At 39.1% G+C, this 22,342-nt stretch overlaps 1 protein-coding gene across 4 annotated transcripts in view; it reads right to left on the bottom strand.

Moving 5' to 3' along the window:
- Positions 1 to 22,342, bottom strand: part of il1rapl1a (interleukin 1 receptor accessory protein-like 1a) — a 296,141-nt gene that overhangs the window by 147,057 nt on the left and 126,742 nt on the right. For all 4 annotated transcript variants that reach the window (XM_012864423.3, XM_012864425.3, XM_036139111.1 and 1 more), the window contains exons 4-5: positions 6,197 to 6,383; positions 4,278 to 4,431 (exon numbers count right to left, since the gene is read on the bottom strand). In XM_012864423.3, the coding sequence (XP_012719877.2) occupies positions 4,278 to 4,431; positions 6,197 to 6,383 (341 nt within the window). The remainder of the gene's footprint in view (positions 1 to 4,277; positions 4,432 to 6,196; positions 6,384 to 22,342) is intronic.

Raw genomic sequence — 22,342 nt, 5'->3', positions numbered from 1 at the left:
TGACTTCATTGACCTGCCCACAACCTGCAAACACTACCAATACTTGCTTTGATGAGCATGGTGCCGCTATGCTGGATAGACCAGCTAACTTGCTTGACTGAAACTAAAACATGAGCGACACCAGACCCAACAACGCCGAAAAACGGAAGGCCACTATTAAAGCAACCTGGGCTTTCTGAACAGCTCAGCAGAGCCACAGGCTGAGTGGATGTACTGTACAGCACACAGACATAGTACGTAAGTACGTAAGACAATATTTATGCATTCTAATCCTGTTTTGGTCTCATGTACTATTCTGATTTTCGGAGTAACTGTAGTTTGGGTATTCATTAAATATAAGCCTAAACCATGAAAAGTAATAGAAATCCATATGTGCAGGTTTAATGATTCTGTATGAGTTACACCCTCTAAATTAAATTACTGAATTATTTTACCTACCCTGATATAATTTATAGAGGCGCACATGTAAAATCTACCATATTGTCATGATTTGGGTTTGGTTATAGTTTTTGTTTATATTGGATCAATTACTTCACTCTCCTGCCTTAAGTTCAGTTTCTATTGTTGGTTCTGTCTTAGTGTTTGATTTTGTTTTAGGTTATAAGTTTATCTGGCCTGCTCAGACCATTTCTGTCACCAGTCTAAGTTCAGTTCACCTGCCAGCATTCTTTTGTCTTCCTGTCACTCCCCTTCACCAGTCACCATCCAATCGGCTTCAGTTTACTCCCAAGCACTTCCCTGTTCCAGATTAGCTCCACCCATGTCAGTAATTAGTTTCACTCCATTCACCTGATCACTCCCTTACTTATACCTGCCTCTGCCCCCTGCAATCTGCCACATCATTGTTTGTTTTTTCTGTGCCCAAATGGTGAGTCTAGTCCAGCTTTCTTTGCCTGTTTATCTGACCCTGTTTGTCTCTGGATTTCTAAGTTAGCCTGTCCCCAGTTTTTGTTAATAGTTTTGTCAGTGACTGCTTTTTTTGTTATTTTTGGGTTATTGGATGCAGTCGTCCCGTTTTTGTCTTGATCCCCGTTTTGACTTTGCTTTTTGGTAAATAAATGTTCTTTCACCTAACCTCTGCTTGTCTGGTTGAATACTGGGTCCCCCTGTCTCTGATTCGTATAAATAAAGATACATTACATTATCGCAAGTAACTAATTCAGTCTTTAATTATGATTAACAATTATAATACGCTAAATAGGAGAAAAATGTTCTCCTTCACAGTAGACAACGCCAGCCAGGCACCAAAAAGTAAAGTTTTTTTTATCAAACACAATTTCAGTACAGCAAACAACAAAGCAAAATACACATTTAATACCTAATAATTTTGGCATCTGTAATTTATTTCTTACCAGGACCTCATTCCTGCAATTTACAAGGTCCCTAAATTATTTGAATTTATTATTACAAGAAAAAGCTCCACCAATAACATACATACATACATACATACATACAAAAGGAAAAAAAAAAAAACGTCAATGCACGTATCACATGGGGCCTGAGGAAGTGGAGCGACCTTTAAAGTGTATCTTTAAATCCAAACTGTTTAGGAACTAACGGACCTCGTCATGTGATGATGTCCTGTGCATCTAGATCTGAATATATGTCTGGATGTATTTCCAGTTCAAGCTGTTCACGTAGAAACCCTGAGTTCTTGGCAGACTCTGACAGTGTGTCTGCTTCAATTTAACCATCCTTGCTCTTGCTGTAAGTAAGTTCCGGCTGCTTGACATAAACATTTTGATCCTACTATATCAGCTGTGTATGCGTATTGCCATTTAATCACAAAAGAGCTATCTCTAAGAAATGATCTTGCCTTGTATATTCATAGTCTTGTCAGCCAGGATGAGTGGACGACGATCATGTTACACATTTTGTTCCTTGAGACTTTCTTGCAAAGATGCAGAGGCCACATCACAAGAGACGCACAGAGAAATGAGTAATCTGAGTCGATTTTCAGCTCGACCATCTTAACCACTGGTGAGAAACACAAAAATATGATCTTCTGCCAATCAATGAACACACGGTACATAAAAAGCTGCCAAGTTGCCCTTACAACAACACTGCTTGGGATAGACGATGCAACTGCCAGAGGAATGCAGGAACAAGTTTTAGTATCTGTGAGGTTTTTAAAAATGATGTCAGCAGAACCAAAAAATTGTAAGAAGCTATTAACGAAAAGAGCAAACTACCCCATGTTGTAAATACACGGCTGTCATGGGGTGCAAACTAGCCCCATGCCAATTTAAGCACATATTAAGGTAAGAATTCCCCAGGGGATACAAACAAAGAGATATGTTTATATTTGCAAATGCTAAATATGCATATACCAACATAAGATGCTGAAGACCATTAGAAATTTTAACTCTTGGGGCAGCGGATGGTGCAGAGGTAGAACAGGCCCCCCACATTCAGAGAATTTGATTTCCAGTTTTGGGACCTTTGCTGTATGTCTTCCCCTCCTGTCTCTCTGCCCATTTCCTATCTGACTACTATGAATAAAGGCCATTGGTGCCACAAAAATATTTTTTTTTAAGTCAGCTCTGTAATTATTTTGTCTTTGTTTCAAAGTAGAAAACTTCAAAGCAGAAAACAAATTCCCTGCATATGTATCTGCATTGTGAACTACGACTGGTACAGAAATTAAAGGAGGTAAAAAGAATAATTTAAGTTAATGTGATCTGTCGTGTTTTTAGTCACATTGTTTGTGTACTGGTGTGTCTAAGTGGTCATTTTTATTACTGATCAAAAATGAATATATCTATGTTATTTCTGGAAACCTAAAACTGTCCCTGATCTGCTCTCAGCATTGCTGTTAATCCTTTTCAGGATATTTTTTTCTCTGGTTTTCTGATATAGCAAGTTAACTAAGGATCGTAATCATCCTAGAGCTTTGGTTTAAAAGTGAAAACAGTACTCGTGTATGACTTTCAGTTGTTCCTTTAAATCTAGCTTCTTTAGCCTCATTCATCTTGATTACTCATCTTGGCATCCAACAGAAAATAATTCACTGGTCGCAGGAATAATCAATCTTTAAAGACACCAATTAGATAATCAATCCTTCAGCAGCCCCACCAAAATTAAGGTGTCTGTGTGACAGGACTTGAAGTTTCACAGAATGTATCTTGTTCCTTCACATTTAAAGACATGTAAATGCCACCATAATTAGCAGGATAAGAAGCCACGTGACAGCAGCTTAACATATTAACTATTTACAAGTTGTCAGCATAACCCCACTTGAAAATAGCTGGATATCTCAAGTCTACTCACTCATCGCACTGAGGACTACTCTTTCCTGGCACAGATATATGCACAGCAGCACAGTCTGAAAGCCAGTTGTGTTTAGTGTTCAGTTGCACAATTGTCACCTTCCTGCCGAAAGATCGGTGGTTCGAAATTCCAACGGGGCCATGTGTCAGAGTGTCCTAGCACAGGCAAAAGACGGGGACGTTTGTCCCGCTCCAATGCAAATGTGACTGCACAGAAATTGACACAGCATATTTAGGAAGTGGAAACACAATGCAACAGAGGGATCTACGGTGTGAGTGTGTGTGGATAGATGCAAAAGGTTGTGTATGCGGTAGATGGCTGTGGAAGGTTAGAAAAGACATTTAAGCTCGAGTGGCATTCATAAAAGTACATCCAAAGTGTGGACTATGATGTTACATCATCCCTAGGAACAATGCAGCTACACTCTCCATTGTTCAGTTTTTATGAAGTGTTGCTGAAGTCAACAGTTTTATATGGAAGCACAAAAATGAATCTTTAGGAAATAAAAAAGGTCAAGCAAAAAAAAAAATATATTTTCATCTACACAAATCAGTGCAGATTCCCCAGATAAAACACTCACAGCTCTCTACAGTCGGTTTTGACAACTAGATTATTTGTCGCGCGTTCACCCTGCAACTGTACAAGTTGTGGGAAATTAGGGAAAGAGAGAGATAGACAGACAGCAAGACACAGAGTAAATCTCTTGACCTTGTGCCTGGCTCTTTAGCTCTCTGTGTGAAGAGCTGTAGCCTATAGCCTTAAATATTTCAGCACTGCTCGGCTGACTGGAAAGTGCTGAGCTCGAAGGAGGAATTGGGGCCAGGCCACAGCGTTCAGCCTCCCCCAACAATTAACACAGCAGCAGGACATCTTTGCCGTGCTCAGTGGTACGTCTGCGCATGTGTGCATGTGCTCACATATTTGTTAGAGCACCTTGTTTTGTTTTGGCTGTTTAATCCTTGTGCTTTGAAGCCAAAGTGCTGTCAGGAGTTTGCGCTTCTTCTTACCAGTTACTGTGAGCTCAGTCGTCCTTCTGATAACAAAGCCACCAAACTGGATTTCGCAGGTGTAATTTCCAATGTCGTCCTCCTTTACCTCTTGAAAGGACAAAATGTCTCTCCTCTGGATAATACTGGCCCTCCACTTTTTTGGACGACATTCCTGCATGTCAGAAAAGAACAGCCGGTTCAAAATTTCACATATTATCTTTAAACAATGATAACTTGTGCCCCGCTTGGAAACTGGCAGTAAACAGAGAGGTACTCTGAACTGTAAATGGCAAAACAATTCTTGTTATCAGCTTGAACCAGGAGATCTATACATCTATACATTTCTATCCATAAAGATCTACATGTATATTTATAGTCATGGAACGTATTGATACCAAACAGCACCTTTTCCTCATTTTGTCACATTACAGCCCCAGATTTCCACACATTTTAATATTTGCCCCCTCTTGCCCCGGCATAGAACTGGCCCTGCTTTCCATAGGCAATAATTTAATGAGTATCTCATTCCACATGTGTGTCATTGCTTTAAGCAAACTGTAAATATGCACATAAGTTGAAACTGTTTACCAGTTAGGTTGACACCGGAAATAAATGAGCAGGACTGTATTTTTTGGGGGCATTCAAGTAAAGGGGACTGAAATTTCTTCTTCACAGTTATGAAAAGTTTTGGTCTACCACATAATATCCTAACAAAATACAATCATTGCTTTTGGTTTTACTGTGATAAAACATTCACACTCGAGTTCAAGGAGTGTGAATACATTTGTTAGGCATTGTAAAGTACAGTTTCTTTTAGACCATTGGTCATTATTCAAGCTTGACACAAAGACTCTGAAAATAACATTCGGCTCTTAGCCACTGGAAAAAGTGTTAGGGATGCATGGATTGACACTGACAAAATAATTCCATATTGTAAAATGATCAGGCTTTGCCATTATCCTTCTTATTTGATTATGATTTATTGCACTGAACTGAATATTCTCCTTTCAATATTCTACTAAAGCCACAGAGAAAGGAGAATTTTATTTACAGAAGTCTCTTCTGGCACAATAAGTGTGTTTGTTCTGCTTCTGTGCAAATGCGTCAGTATCAGTGTGCAAGCACAATGAGTAACTATATGACACGATCCGCTCTCCAGCTCCTTGACGCTCTAGCGGGGACGACGACTGCCTGGCGTATTCTATTCTATCCTTGCTCCAGGCAGCTTCTGAATTCAATCACAGAGGCTCCACTGAGGTCCAAATAACTCTGGGTCCCAGCTCTCCCAGTCATTACCCAGATTGTAATTGAATTTTAGAGAGAACTTGGGGTCAAGCCTGGCCAGTTAATCTACTGCTGATCTGCCTGTGATTAGTTTGGCCTCAACCCCTTGGTTAGGATGCACTTTGTTGTCCGCAGGCCGTGCCTGACCTGGGAAAGACAAGCACCCAGGAGAGGGGAGGAGAGGGTGACTCTGGGTGCAGGGGCATTTGTAGGGCATCCACTCTTTCCACAGGGCACAAAATGACATTGGACAATTTTGTTCTCACAGAAGTTTTGTGCTCATTGTGAAATTCATTGCCGTGGCTGCACTCTGCAAAGTGTGTATTCTCTCGTCGTCTCTGAGCGGTGTGGACCAGTGCAAATGTAGCTTAAGTAATTGCCTCCATACATAATCTGCCTAAGTGATTTGGAACTGCATTTCCAACAAGGCTTTTAAATTTAAACAGCCAAGAAATTAGATGAAAACAAACCAATGAAGCATCAAAGAATATTTCCCACTTGTGTAATCACAAAGACAGAAGCCTGCCTTATTGCTTGCTTCAAAAAGACAGCACTATCCATAAAAAAACGTCAACATCCGACCAAACGGCAATCGTACAAATCTTAAAGATTAAACATATGATTAACCCCTATTATTAACTAAGAAAGCCCACCTTGTACCACGTGATTTCAGGCTCTTTCCCAGGTTCAACGTAGTCATCTATGTCAGGACAGAGGATGTCTTTGCTCTTACTAAGCTCAGCCTTCTCATGTCTTCTCATGTCGGAGTTGTAGCAAAGGTCTGTGTCGTTTTCAGCCACGGTCAGGGACATGGAGACCTTCATGCAGTACGTAGAGTTCCTGTTGGTAGAGAAAAACACCAAATGAAGGTTAAACAAGAATGATCATCAGCAACTACTTCATTTTTGATGAGTGAGACTAATCACACCGCCAGAAACATCATCGGCACTTTTTGCAAAAGATAACAAGATCATTTGTTGTTTTAAAAGCATAACCTTGCACAGAAACTTTAACCAAAACTCCACATTTACAGGAGTACATTTTTTAAGTAGAGGAAAAAAAAAATTCAATAAATTCCTGTTTTGATATTAATAAAAATAAATCACTGCTAGCACAATTGCTGGTTCTCTCTGTCAATTCCTTTTAAAGTTTAACCCACTCCAAAGTAAACTTTTTTTTGCAGATAAACTGTAGAAACTGGGCCTAAGGGTGCTACTTTAACGTTACTGTGCAATTTATTGCACTTTAATGTGAACTTGTTTAGTTCTGCAATATTATTTCATCTTAAAACTATCTTGGTGCTGTCCTCTTAGGGTTGAACAGTGGCTATTGCAGTTGAACTTTCCTATTGGTTCAAACAATACATGCTTTTGCCATCATAGCCCCGTGTTCAGGTATGAAAGCATCTCAGTCAGACAAGCGCCCCCATGGCGAGTCAAACCCAGGAGTTGAAATCCCAAGGATTGGGATCATTGATTGATAGTGTTTAGCCTTTGGTACTGCTTTGAACGTTAACCCATGATAGCAATGGGGCTTCGGGTATTGCTGAGTCAGCGCCTTGAGCCAGCGACTCAAACGGATAATGATCAGGCTCTCTTGTCGACCCCCGGTGAGTAGAGGGGTGAAGAACCCTCCACCTCAAAAGATAGATCTGTGGCAAAACCCCCAATTGTCACTCTGGTCACTTCATGGTTCAATGTGCAAGTAAAATGTATTTATACAGCTCTTTTCACAGATAAAAATCACACTTTGTCACTTTCCCTCATCCTGACCACAGCCCAGCCAGTGTAAGGACTTCAGTATTGGAGTGATGTGATCTACTTTATTTTTAGTGAGGATGCAGGCAGCAGCATTTTCGATCAGGTGCAGTGGTCTGATCGATGTTTTATGCACACCCGTGAAGAAACCGATGCGATGATCTCGAAGTAAAGATAAACAGATGGATGAGTTTTTTAAGTTCCTGCAATGGGAAAATGGCTAAATTGGTACTTTGACTGTAAACGTGTTTAGATTATATGAGGCTAAAGTTTAGCTTTTTGACAACTAATACTGCAGGAGGAGTTGATATAGACAAAAAGGAATATGTGTAAAAGCACCTCATTGTTAGGTAAGGAGGAGGCTTTGTGACGCTGTGTGCCTGTTTATCTTCCAAAGTCTCTAGGAACTTTGATGATGTTCATGTAATCATGAACTTTTTAAAATACAAGGAGATTTTCAACTTGTATTTGAAAATCTCCTTCAAATACCTTTAAACTGATATAGGTCGTAATTTGGTCTTTCAACAGCGTTATAATCCAAAACAAATATATGGTCCACCAAAAACATCGACTTCTATGGCCATCTTAGTCCGCCAACCTATATCCTATGAAGACATGAGGGGCCAGTCGAAGACCATAGAAAACGACTCAGAAAGTGTGATCAATAAAAGTATTTTTATACATCTATACCAAGAATCCCAATAAATATGTCCAATACTGTTTCTCATATGACGTTGCTACATCACCAATGCTACTGCTACATTACATACGGCAAGACAAAAAAAAAAAAAAACACTATCCTTCATGTCTTTTTAACCATTTTTAATGCTTCCCAGCTTTTCACGATCTCTCTCATGCTACTGTGTGATTGCGGGGTTAGAAAGAATGACGCATTCAGCAGCCTTGCACAGTCGATGCCGAACGCTTGCGAATACTGTTGGATTTATGGAGGGAGTCAGGGAATGCTAATCAGAGGAGAGAAAAATGCAGAGACGGCCTCACATGGAAGAGAAAGCTGCTTGGTCATCACAGTGAGTCAGTCCTCAGCGCTTGTCATCCCCTTTTTGTTTCCCAGCAACCATCAACACTCCATCCAGTTATCTAGCTTTGCTATCTAAGAAAGAATAATGAGTCGCCGTCGTTGCTGTTAATGTCGTTGGTGTGTCACCCGTGACACAGTGCGATTCCACAGCTTCCCACTTTCCCAGCAGTGACTTTGACAAGGCCTTCCCCGCAAGATTTAAACTACAAGGCTGAAGGTATACATACAGCTTTGCTGCTTTTGACAGCCTCTGCTTTTCCAGGAAGCATTTCCACAAGACTTTGAGGGATTAACTCAGGCGAAGGTTCCTGTTCAGCTTCATGATCTCAAGCAGGGATGGAGTTAAGTTATAGTTTTCAGATTACAGTTCATACTTGACTTTGTTAATAGGAATAAAATATTTTGGTGGTTCCATTTTTACACTAAAATACACTTCATCACAGAAAATTCTAAGGAGATCTGATTCTTTTGAAAAAATAAACACACTTCACTTGATAATAAGGTTATGTGGGAAGTTTTAGAAAAGTTTCAGATTGGAAAATATATATATATTTTTTTATTACCAAACCACACTGTAATTGATCAAAACTAACTTATTTGTTTCCAAGTGCTTTTACAAACTGGAAGTTTTTCATTTAGTTTTTGAAGTAATTGCTTCTTCTTTGCTGAGTGGCCTTTTTCCCATGATGATACATGACTCTGTTTACTGTGGATTCCTTTGCTTTTTAAACTTGGTATAACTGTTTAAGCAGATGTCTCTTGTACCATCAGGCATCTAGAAATTGTATCCATGAATCAGGTCTGTAGAGGTCATTAGCTCTCTTCCTGATATGTTGGCCAATTTCTTTTGCAGTGAGTTTGAATAAACAAAATAAAAAAAAATAATAAATAAAAATAACTCAAACATTGTCAGTTAACCTATCAGAAGTTGAAAAAAGCCATAACATTATCCTCTGGGCTTTCCCAGTTTGGCTAAAAGCATTCAAGTACAGTCTATATGACCTTCTGAATTTAAAGTGAACCATGTTACTCTTAATCAGCAAATATAAATACTAATCCTAACTGACATAATACAGTAGTTAAGTCTGATGTAATGTAAAGAGGGGAAACATTTTTTTTTTTTTTTTTTAGAAATTGTTTATAAAAATCTGTTTTCCTCTTAAGGATGGGCCACTCTGCTTGAATCTGACTTCTAGGGTCAGGAGGTTGATACCACATAAAATGGGGCTATAGGAGGAGCATGGTCATGGAAAAGATAATTGATCGGGGAGGGAGCCTGGTTACAGAAATCCAAATTCTGGATGTTCTGGTGTATATCTTGTATCTTTGGTCTCAAAAGATGCTATTCCACTAATTGAGTCTGGAGATAATTAAATCCTGGATCAGTAGCAATAGCTGGCTCCATATTATGAAGTATAGTCCTAACCCTAAAAGAGCCCATTCTTTTCCTCTGTCACCTGCCCCACCCAGCAGTGATCTGACTTGGTCAGTCCCTTGGTCGAAGGACTGTGAGAACAGCCATACAGGCCTTTGTTTCATTTCATTAGATTACATTTACAGCTGACCAGATGCTCCCATTCACTGTAAATGACATGGTTTCATATGATATACTCAGGTTATAGAAGCAATAAGGGAGTCACCTCTCCCATATAAACACATTTGACCTCCCCCAGGGCCATAAAATACAGAGGCACACACACATATCCACACAAGCACACATGCACGCACTCACTCAAAAGACAAATGTAGCTGTGGGAGATTGGTTTGAGATAGCAGTGAGGGGGAACAGAGGGAGAATAGCTACTTGAATGAGGAGAACAGATACTGTGTACCTCCACGCAGGAGATGACTAAAAGGGCATCTGGAAAATGTAGGAATAAAAGTATGATGGAAGATGCTGCAAAAGAGCACTGCCCTCTTAGTGTTGAATTTCAACGTTACTGACTCAATACCTTCTATCTAGGGAGACGAGAGTGGGAAGTTGCGATGTAGGCTTAAAGAGTACTCTTGGACAATATATTTCACCAGAGAACAAATAGAACTATGTAAAAAAAAAAAAAGAAAACACCCTAATGTAACATAAATCTTGACACCTACAAAAACATGACTTGGAAAAAAAAAAAAAAACAAGAAAGTGTCTTATTTAAGTTTTGGTTGGCCATAAGCGCCAATGCAAGTAGTGCCTAAGCAATGATTAGACAATGTGTGGTCCACCACTGGACTTCTAGTGAAGCACATTAAAGTGCAAATATGTTAGGGGGAGGGGGGGGGGGGGCATACAGATTTGATGACCGCTAAAGTGCTAAATCTAATTCAAAAGGCGCCATCTTGAATCTGGGAACAACAACTAAGTATTTATCAGTTATAAAAGTCTCAAAGAGAGAAAAGAAAATAATTTGGGCAATGGCTGACATCTATTACCTTAGCAATTTATTTTTTTCTTTGAAGCCAGGGAAAGAATGCAATATCTTTCTTTAATCGCTTCCGTTTCAAGTTTTCTACCCTTTTTTCTTTTACCACCAAAATAACAGTGATAAAAAATAAAGCTTGAATATGTCCAGTATATTAGTTTTTCATCACATTATCTTTAAATGAGCTAACGAATGTGAAAAAACGATTTGCCACCTTTCAGATTTCTAATGGCTTTCTTTTTTCCCCTCACATTTAAATGTTTCGATCATCAAATGTTAACATCAGACCAAAAGAACATAAATAAATAAAAAATAACTTTTTTTAAACCATGAAGCATTTTTTAAACCAATCACTCCCTGTGTGAAAAAAAAAATTGCTTCCTAATCCTAATTAATGGTTGTGTCACTCTTGGTGGTAACAGCTGTCATTAAGGGTTTGAGATAACTGGCAGTGAGTCGTCTTCATCAACCACTTTTCCTTTCAGAAATGTTTAAATTCACCCACAGCAGCCTGTTCAAGGTTATGCCACAGCATTTCAATCAGATCTTCCTTTTTGGAGCCATCGTCCCTTTTCACATAACCAAAGTGCCCCTGAGGCTACAAACCGAAGCCTAGACATTTTCCTTGAGGATCAACAGCTAGAGAGCAGGACTGATGGTACACGTATACACACACATACATACACACATTATATATATATATATATATATATATATATATATATATATATATATATATATATATATATATATGTGTGTGTGTGTGTGTGTGTTTTGTTGTTTGTTGCGTGTGGACAAGTTGTTGATGCCCTCTTTTAGTAACTTTGGTAGACCACTCCAGTCTTTATTAATGTTTTCTCTATTTTTGGATATTTTTAGATATGACTTGCAGGACTTCCAAAGCCCTGAAAATGTCTGTGCAGCTTTTTCTAGACTGATAGAAGCCAATGATTTTGTTTCTCCTTTTGTTCTTGAATTTAGCCTATTTCATGGCCTAATTCATGTTGTAAGACATGTTCTAGTTACATCATTTCTTCATTCTACAGGTGTGGGGGTGGCAAGTGAAACTAAAAGAAAATGTGTGGTTAACCACAGCCATTTCATTATGTAACAATTTATTTTTTTCCTTAAACATTATCATCATTTCAAAAAGCAGTTTTGTTGACTCTGGTTCTAGTGTTTTAGCTATTTAAACTTGCGTCATTATCTTAAACAGTTAGGGGAACAATGGAGCTAAAATAAAAGGTTGCTTTTTCACAGCACTGCAAATAAATTCAAACGATAATTTTGAAATTTTTATGCTGAATTTTTTTATTTTAAGTTAACCTACAGTTACCAAGTGCAGGACTTTTTAGTGACTAAAAACCTTTGTGTGCTTGTTTGTTAGGCATAAAAAAGAATTTCGACTACTTCAGTAGTTGCTCTCTTGGCCTATAGAGCAATGAGAGTCTAGAAGTTGATACTTGGCCAATATATTCTGTTTAGCCAAGATTGCTGTGCTTTTTAGAATCATATTCTCAGATCACATACTTCAGATTATGTTTAACAGATCATAATTTTACACAGATTTTTCTCCCTGGAGCTCTACTAAAGCAACATTTAAAGGGACCTAGTCACATATTTTTACCACAATAAGAAAAAAAAGAAAATATTCATCTTCAAACCAAACAACAAATAACAAACATTGGTCCTGATAGTTTTTACTTTTTGAGCCTGAAATACATTTTTGCACCGGATGTGATCAGTAGACAAACCTTGTTGTGCCATCTGCCAGTGGTGCCGTAGAACTATCAGAAAGCAAGATGGCGACAATTGACACAGCTACTGTAAGAGCCAGCAGACCAGCCTGCAATGCCTCAGTTAAATAATAGCTCAGCATGGTTGAAGACCAACCTGATCTATGGTAGGGTTACTTTTGCGCTCTTTTCCCACCTCTGTTGGAAGTTGCTGACTCGCTCGACTCCATCACAGACGTATATAGATTCCTCGTTGAGCAATTAATCGTATTTTGCCATTTCCGCCATATTGAAAGTGTCATAGTGGTACGATTCAGAGAAGATGCCATTACAGCTTTTGGAAAGAACCTGTCTATTAGTAACAACTGAGTTATTAGTATCAATATCATACTTCCAGTTACATGGTCTTGTTGTAAACATACACAAACTCGCTTTGTTTAGTAACAACTAGAGCAAAAACAAAGTGTAAAACACAGAGACCAAAACATAGCTATCCAACAGGGCACGATAATTTAAAACCTTTGTATGTAACCAGAGTGAGCTACTGGCACAAACATTTAAAGTTGTAGTACATACCTAGGCCCCTTTAAATTGCCTCAGTCTCTCCCAAAGTAAAAAAAAACAAGCATGTTAGTCAGGAAAATTAACATAAAAAATTCAAACTAAGGACAAAAAACTTTGTACTTAATAGAAAACATTTATGTTTTTTTATAAGGTTGTTAATATAATCAACCTTTTTTGAGACACAAAATATGAATTTAACCATTGAGACCATGAAATCCTTTGCTGTTAGTAACAAACTGAATTTGTCATGCTTTTTCTCTAATGTTTGATTAATTGAAATTTAATAATGTTGACCTTTTCTTATTATTTTCACTATTTGTTAGTTAATTGAGCAGTGCGTTTTTTTTTAGAGATGTTTTTTAAATTGTGTTTTTGCCTTGTCTTTCCTTTTATGACTGAAGTGATGATTGCTCATTGGATGACTGTCATCGCTGTTGTCTCACACCTGCTTGACATTCCTGCCAACGTAGATGTAGGTTTCATCTGAGTGCTTACTTGTTTTTCCCACAGCCTGAAAACATACATTTAAAACAAAATAATATTCCAATGCACAGTGTTTTTCTGAGCTACTGTGTTTTACCCTGGGATGGACCTGTCTATAGTGTACTCCACTTTTCACTTCAGTAACAGGCTCCACAACCCCTGAACTTGAGCGGGCATCTAAATCAACCATGAACGAGGGCTTTCTAAATCTGCTTTCGCACTGTTTCCTATCTTGCCATGTATGCTGGTATATTGTCACCATCTCATTTGATTATATTTCTGTATTAACAGTGTAGTGTCTGAAAATAGTCGAGGCCCCGGGTTTGACTGGGAGCACATATCTGAGCCAGAGGCAAGACTGCTCAAAAAAAGGTAAGGTATGGATCCCTTAACATAGTTAGAAACGGTCTGAAGCTACAGACTGAAGGATGTAGGGGGGGGGGGGGGGGGTCCTAGTTGGATCTGCATGCTTAGAAGGAGTGCTGCTAAATATGGTATTGTATATGTATTTCCTGTATGTCAATAACAGAGGCTGTGTCTAAAGATCAACAGATGATCCTTCTGCAATTCAAGTTTGTTCCCTCCATTGTGCACAGAATCTGTAACTTTTGATATGGGCCGGGTGGAAAAATAATCATCATTGCGCAATAATTTCATATTTAAAATCAATATAAATTTCACATAAATGTTGTCATCTGTATCCATCGCTAGGGTCTGCTGGGGCTCTTTGCGTAATTCTGCGTGCTGCCAAGATTTTTGTAACCATGTTGCCATGAGCATTATTGCCAGCAGTAGCAATAATGCTCTCAGTCAAAGGGTGATGCCAAACTTTAAGTATTTGAAGAAAAACTGGCTCAGATCAGATCTTTTTAAAGACAGCAAGTGCAATACTGACCAATAAGAGGACGTAGTGAAAGCGGTGTATATCTCAGTGGAGAATGATTGTTGATTGTTCAGCAGAGCTAAACTTAGTATTATTAGGATTCTTCTTCCGTTTGTCACCTGTCTAAGCATGAACGTGTAGGTAAACCAAAAAATAATATTAGACTGGGGACTAACAGAAGAAAAATACCTCACTGCCATGTATCTGGACCAATAAAATGCTTGTGAGACCCAACAGTAAATGCATCTACTCTTTATGCACAATGAGTTTGTCTTATTTCTCCAGCAAAGGAGCCTTTGTACTTATCTCACATAGAAAGTACTCCTGCATCAATACTGGTAATGGTAAATGACTTGTACTTGTACAGCGCTTTAACTAGTCCAACGACCCCAAAGCGCTTCACACTACAATCAGTCACTCACCCATTCACTCACACATTCACACTCTGGTGAGCTGTGTTAGTAGCCACAGCAGCCCTGGGGGAGACTGACAGAAGTGAGGTTGTCATCCATCTGACCACCGCCAGTATTGTCTTGCCCAGGGACACAACAACAGATGGTTGGAGCGGGGGATCGAACCGGCACCCGACAATTGCAGGACGCATTCCCTAACTCCCGAACTCCTGCGCCACTTTCGACCTGTATAAAGTACTTATGTGTTCTTTCTTTGTCTCTGTCTTCTGAAACCCCCAATCTTGTCATGCTAGATGGTCGCTCACACAGAGCCTTGTTCCGCTGGAGGTTTCTTACTGTAAAAGGTGAGTTTTCCTCTCCACTGTCATTACATGCATGCTCGAAATAAGGGATTGCGGAACAGTCATGGAACGACTGGCGTCTGTCACTACACGCTTATCTGCGGTGTTTTCCTTAAGATAGAAAATGTTTTAACCACTTTATAAAATAATAAAAAAAAAGAAACTGAGACTGACGGAATTCTTTGATTACTACGATCAATTAAAATGTATGTACTTGACTTGGAAACTGTAGAATTTAACTGAATGGAGTTTTTTGTACAGTGCCTTGAGACGACGTTTGTTGAAAATGGCGCTATATAAATAAACTGAACTGAATTGTGGGAAGGTGTTGGTGGTGCTGCTTGATTGACAGACAGCTGGGGGTTTGATGCGCAGTCCTCTGGTGTCTTTCACATCTGTCACATTCTATTTGAGTGAGGCTGCTTTGGATATTTGTTAGCTCTTCACGGTGGCTGTAATTCTTCACACATTATTACCTAACATGTGGGATAATGTAATCATAGGAAGGAATTACGCATGGTTTCACCCACTCTAAAACACTGACTCATTAGCAGAATTATTATAAAATAATCTATCAGGTGAAGCAAAGAGAGACTGTAATAATGACAAAGGCAGTGAAGGGGGAAAGATGGATGGATCTGAAGAAATGTTACAGACCCTAATGTAAGATATGCTGGGGGAAAAAAGAGGCAGAGAAATAAAAGAGATTCATGGTGAGCGCATGGAGATTACTATGTAAATGAAGTCACCTTCACATAAAAACTTGCAATTAGACTTCAATTTCCAGACAGAGAAGGACAAAGATAACCATTCACACAAAAGCTCAAACACCACACACACACACAGCACAAACAAACATTTTAGTTAATCAGTTTGCTTTCAAGTATTTTAAAAGAGAAAAAAAAGAAACAATTGTAAACCTCTAGTGGAAAGATTACTTAGATCAAACATTACTGTCACAGACAGTACATTACACACATATTCAATTCAATTCAATTCAATAAAACTTTATTTGTCCGCAAGGGGTAATTTAAAGGCCCAGTGAAGCAGCAAAGACAAACACAATCACTAAAACACCAAAATTAACATGCACAGGAAAGCCCAGAAAAAGCAAAGAACTGAAAACAGACAAGGATCACCATTTAATCAGTCGGTAATTAAATCTCAACTACTGACTACAGGAAAATTATAATTTGTCATGTTTTGTATATTGGTATGAATATATAGTAAATCAAGGCTGTGTTTCTGTTTTAAGAATGTACATAGAAGTTAATGTTGGGAGACTAAAAAGCACTTTGCAGAGGCGTGTCACCTGACGTCTCTTTATGCCCAAGCAGCAGGATACTTTCCCAAAAAATCTCTCACCAGCCTACATCTACAGAGGAACCGGATATTAAACCTGCAGGCTGTATATAGCCCTTTGAATGTCCTTGACTGCCGATGATTATTGTAGCAAAAACTACATGGGCCATTGCTTCTAAAGACTATACTAGCGACTGTACATCCAAAGTTTTTGTATAAATGCAACCTCTTATTGAAAATATCATCTCAGAACAACAACAAAAAAGTTAGTCTAGCATTTATGTAGGATTTAATGTTAACATCCAATAAAAAAAATCTAAATAATTTACAAATGATGGCTCGATTTCGACCATATGCGCTTCAGTTTTTAAGTTATATATTAAAATAGTCAGTATAGGCATTGTTTCTACTGTGTCTCTTGGGGTTGTTACAGTCAAACCAAAGGCATATAAGTGGAACCAGGTAAACCACAGTCAGGCCACCCCTTGGGCCAAATCAAGATGAATAAATTAAAAGGTACGGCACCAAGACAAAACAAAACAAACAAAGAAACAATTTCCTAAAAAAACAGTGAAAATGAGACAGGAAATCCCTACAAAAAAACTATACACATTTTACATTTTCAAAATCTCTCCTTTTGAATTAATTCCAAATAGTCCAACTTGATTTTGTATAAAACACAATTGTTCTTTCAATTGTGGTTGACATTTTTGCAACACATATTTTGTTTATGCTGATCTTACACAGCAAACTAAATTGTTGCACATGTCTAATATCAAAGGATCAATTATCTCAAATCTGTGTTCAGTCATGGGTGTTCTGGTTGCCTACTCTCTGTCTTGCACTGCCCCTCATTTTTGGACACAACTCATTTACAGTTTGGTCATCGCCACACTGATCTAATGGAAATCCCATTGTTGCTTTCGAGGCAAATCCATCTCTCATCTCAGTTCTTTGAAATTCATTGCTCTTATATTTTTCGGCATTTTGAACTATTCCATCCCCAACACCCCCAAACATATCACTATTTCCAACTCATTTTGTCTGTAAAGGGGCACTGAAACCAAATTCTAGTGACTGACAGTTGTTGCATGCTGTGGAAACTGCCCGACGACACTTTACATTGCTTTATTTGTGATGCAACAACTCATATCTTTCAAAACTGAATCATTTACATACCCGTTGTAGGTCTACAAGTATAACAAATTGGACACCCAGTGAGAGTGGTGGCCTAGTGTTTAGAGAGCTGGGAATTAGTGTTTTAGAGGGGCCCTAAAAGTCAGTGGTTTGAAACCCAGTCTGTCAACTCTGTGTTCCTGAGACAAACCCTCGACCACAGATTGCACCACTCAGTGTCGGCAGCACACTGCTCCTGAATGGTTGGGTCAAATGCAAAGACAAAGTTTCCCCTCTGTGGGACTATAGAGGGATTTTTTTATGTACCCTTCTTTTTGGGTGTTCAATGTGGTACTTAAAATCTTGACTCAAATTAAGCAGATAAAAAATCAAATTTTTCTCGGTCACTAAAGTCATACTTAAAGCCGTGGTGATTTATCTTCAGACTAAGATTTGGGAGGTTTACTTCTGTTAATGTTGTTAATGTGTGTGAACTAATCAACACTCACTATTGCACTCGTGACTGAAACTTCAAGTCAGTGTGAGCCTGATAAAATCACTGCCTACTCCTTCCTATGTAGAATATGAAGGAGATGGAGTGTTTTACAAAAAGCTTAGTTCATTTAAAGGGAGCATATCATGCTTTGTAATGGCTTCCTTTTCACATTTAAATCAGTATTGGTCTATATTGAGTGGAACTGGAATGCTTTGGTCTGAATTCCTCATTAAATAACACCCACAGTCTCCTTTTTAACTCTGTTCTGAGATGTGATTCAGAGCAACTTGTTTTGGTGTGGTCTCTTTAGAATCAAATGAGGCACTTTGCACTTTTTGTAGTACGCTGGAGGACGGTGACATGAATTATGTGGTTTAATACACCCCAACAAACGAACATTTTCACAAACTTCAGATAGGCTTTCAGAAATCAACAAGTATTAAGCTGGCATTAAAATTTCTGGAATAAAATAATGGTAGAAATAATGACTCTTCTGAATCAGAAATTTACACGTAACAATAATAGCTCACTTTTTAGGGCATACTGGAAAATTAAAACAAAAATCCAAAATAGTATTTTGAGCGTGGACTAAATAAATTCCAGAGGTCTATGATCTTGTTTAGCAGTTCTGCAGCAAATACTGATACATAAATTGTTCAGAAAACATAATAGAGAAAACTGAACGGCTTGAAAGATATGATTCAAACAGAATATAAAGATATCTACATAACACTTGGTCAGACTACATTCACATTTTCTGCATTCCTTGAGACTCAAAGAACACAACAAACTGTATACGAGGACTAAAAAAGTGGATTTTGCATGACATATCCCCTTTAAACAAGCAATTGTGAAACAAACATTAAAGCACTTTCATTTATCAATATTCTAGGATTTTCCAATAATATTGTCTTGCTTTGATGGCTCTTATTGCCTGTGCAAATTCTCCGTTATCAGGGTCATGGCAACAGTAAACAGGCTTAAATCAGAGGCAACCAGACTTTTGCTTAGTTTTTTCTGATTCTCTACTGACTGACTCTCTACAAACTGGAAAAAGAGAAAGTGATCAATCGCTCTCGCTACTATCAGCTGGATGCAGGAGAGGCCATTCCATGCATATGGACTTCTAAAAATATACAAAGAAGATGGGGGCCTCTCAGACCCATTGTCAGCAGCATTAACTTGATCACACACAACATTGCAAAACATCCTACAACAATTTTGCCTCCACTGGTTGGAAACACTCCACACCACATACAAAACTCCACAGACTTAATTTCTAAAGTTCGACAGAGACTGGCACCAGGGGAAACCATTGTTTCCTTTGATGTCATCTCTTTTCTCAATTGCAATCTGACATCAGAGGCAGTGAATACTTTCACGACTCAGCTGGAACTTGATGAATAACTAAAAGACAGTACTCCACTCACACCAAGGAATAGCTTCCAATGACCCAGAACAGCGATGGGTAAGTCACTGATTTGCATCTAACTTAGAATGCGACTAGGAGGATGGGCCTCCATGTCCTTAAAAATAGGCGTACTCTAACTGTATGTTGCTGAAGTGCGAGCCACCAGAATTGACAAAGACTCCTGGATAAGTATCGAAATGTTTTTAGAAAGAACTGAATGAAAGTCCGGTTGCCTTCGAATTAAGCTTGTTTGCTGATGGCTCTAATGAAAAGTACTGTCTCACATATTAAACACAAAATCTCAATTGAATGTTCAAACATGTCGACATCATCAGTGGAATATGGGAGAGAAAGTTTTTACCCCCATCAAACATTTTTGTTTTGTATACCATTGCATTGAAAACTGAGATTTTGTAGTTATATAGTGATATCAGTGATCTAAAACAAAACACACATAGGCAAACACTGCTGACGATACTGAGGAGGGCCCATTTACAATGAAACAGGAAAAGAACACAAATTCTGCAGAAGTAAAAAAGCCTCCATTTCAGTAATATGCTTTGTAAAGGGTTTGACAATCCCAGATCACATATTCAGACAATAATAACACATCTGTCACTCTGCCATTCAGCAAGTATGTCAAATCTGAAGGAAATTAATGTGCTCGCATCCAGAAGCAATCCAGCCTCCCTGTGTTTATCTCTTCTCTAACTTCAAATAATTCTGCATTTACTGTATCTGGGAAATGGTAAGGTCATTTTTTTCTTTTTTGCTGTTGGATTTTAATTAAGGGCAAAATATAAATTACTTCAGTAATTAGGAAAAATAAGTTGTCACTCCCTTCACTACAATTTTGCCTTATGTTTTTAATCCTAACTACTGACTCTGGGTGAGCGCTTATTTAATTTGAGTCACGCCACACTAATTGTTGCACTATTTATCGAAGTCAAGACAAAACCATTAGAAGTTACCATTTGAAAATAACAAGCAATGTTAAAGTTTTTAACCATAGCTCATATAATAAAGTATATAGATGCAAGGGGCCACAGTAAAGTTTATTAATAAAACAGCAATTAAGCTGTAGGAGAAGGGAAACAATGAGCTGGCAGGTGCAGGGGAATAACAGAATCTATAGCCCCATTTACACTACCCTTGTTAAACCGATCCATGCCGAGCTCGGTCCGAGCTTGGATCAGTTAACCATGCTGAGCTTGGTTCTGACGACCGTTTACACATCACACTAGCACGGTTCCTCGCCTCCTAGTTACGATCTAAGGTACTACTGCTCTCTAGGAGGGACTCAAACTAATCAAAATGGCGGCTCCCGTAACATTCAGGAAGTTATGCTTGGTTATAATAGTGATATTTCATTGTTTGCGGAGAGGCAACCTTCGGTGAATTCACTTGACAGAGTCGGCTTTTGGGACGTGGATAAGACAAACGAACGTCTAATAAGGATTTACAGACGCAGGAAACAACGACAGACGTTGAGGTTCATCACACCGCTAAGCAGAATCATCACTGGAAACCGTGTGGCACGGTAAGGAAACTAGTATTTTTACGAATGTCTGAAACCGCAAAACTAGTCAGCTGACTGTAAGGAGATGATGCGGTCTGCTCATGCGCTCTTTGTTATCTGAGAACCGAGCCACTGACAAACCGGGCCGAGACCACACATGGAACTGGTCTAGATTTAGCGTGGTCCGGTTGTGTCTGGCACGGTCCAGTTCAGTTTGCGATCCATTTACACTCGAAAGTTATCTCAGTTACCGAGCTCGGACTGGTCTCGGCACGGTTAAAAAAGGGGTAGTAAACGGGGTATAATGGGAAACAAGAGAATGGCCAGACATGAGGGAACCTTAAGGCCCGTTTACACTACACTTTTTTAACCGAGCCGAGACCAGTCCGAGCTCGGTAACCGAGATAACTCTTGTGTGTAAATGGTCAGCAGACTGAACCAGACCGCGCTAACGATAACCGGACCGCGCTAACTGCAGACCAGTTCATCAGTAGGTCTCGGACTGGTTTTTTTTATCCCGGTTCCCTGAGAACGAGAAGCGCATGAGCAGACCGCGTCATGCCCTTACAGTCAGCTGACTGTCCGCGGGTTTCCCGGCGTGTCTGGCTGCACGTCCCGATTCACACTCCATTCAGACAAATTTCAGACATTCATAATAATACTAGCTTCCTTACCGTGCCACACGGATTCCAGAGATGATTCTGCTTATGAACCTCAGCGTCTGTTGTTGTTTCCCGCGTCTGTAAATCCTTATTAGACATTAATTTGTCTTATCCACGTCCCAAAAGCCGAATCTGTCTAACAATAACATCCTGAATGTGACGGGTGCCGCCATTTTGATTTGCTCGGTCCCGCCTTCAATCCCAGAGAGCGGTAGTAACGCAGATCGCCACTAGGAGGCGAGGAGCAACCAAGGAACCATAACCGAGATAACTCCTGTGTGTGTAAACGGCTGCATTTATCTCAGTTAACTGGACCAAGCTAGGACCGGTCTCGGCATGGCTCGGTTTTTAGGTGTAGTGTAAACGGGCCTTTACTAAACTAAGATGGAGCAGATCTAACAGAACTACAGAATAAATAAAGAACAGTAGCTAAGTGAAACAGGAACTAAATTTAACAGTACAAGAATGCACTGACAACATAAATGTGGAACAGAAACTAAACTATAGGCAGAGACAAGAATTCAAGGAGAAACAATACCTAAAGATGTAAAACATTTACGCACTGCAGGTTCCCCAGGGGGCTATAAGTAATTAAACCCCTGTGGATCCTGACACAGAATGCACAGTCGATCTGAAAAACCTTAGATAGGCTTTCAGAAATCA

Source organism: Fundulus heteroclitus, chromosome 7 (genome assembly GCF_011125445.2).
Source record: "Fundulus heteroclitus isolate FHET01 chromosome 7, MU-UCD_Fhet_4.1, whole genome shotgun sequence".
Lineage (NCBI taxonomy): Eukaryota > Metazoa > Chordata > Actinopteri > Cyprinodontiformes > Fundulidae > Fundulus > Fundulus heteroclitus.
Note: the sequence above shows the minus strand (reverse complement) of the source record. Positions and strands in the feature narration are given on the sequence as shown.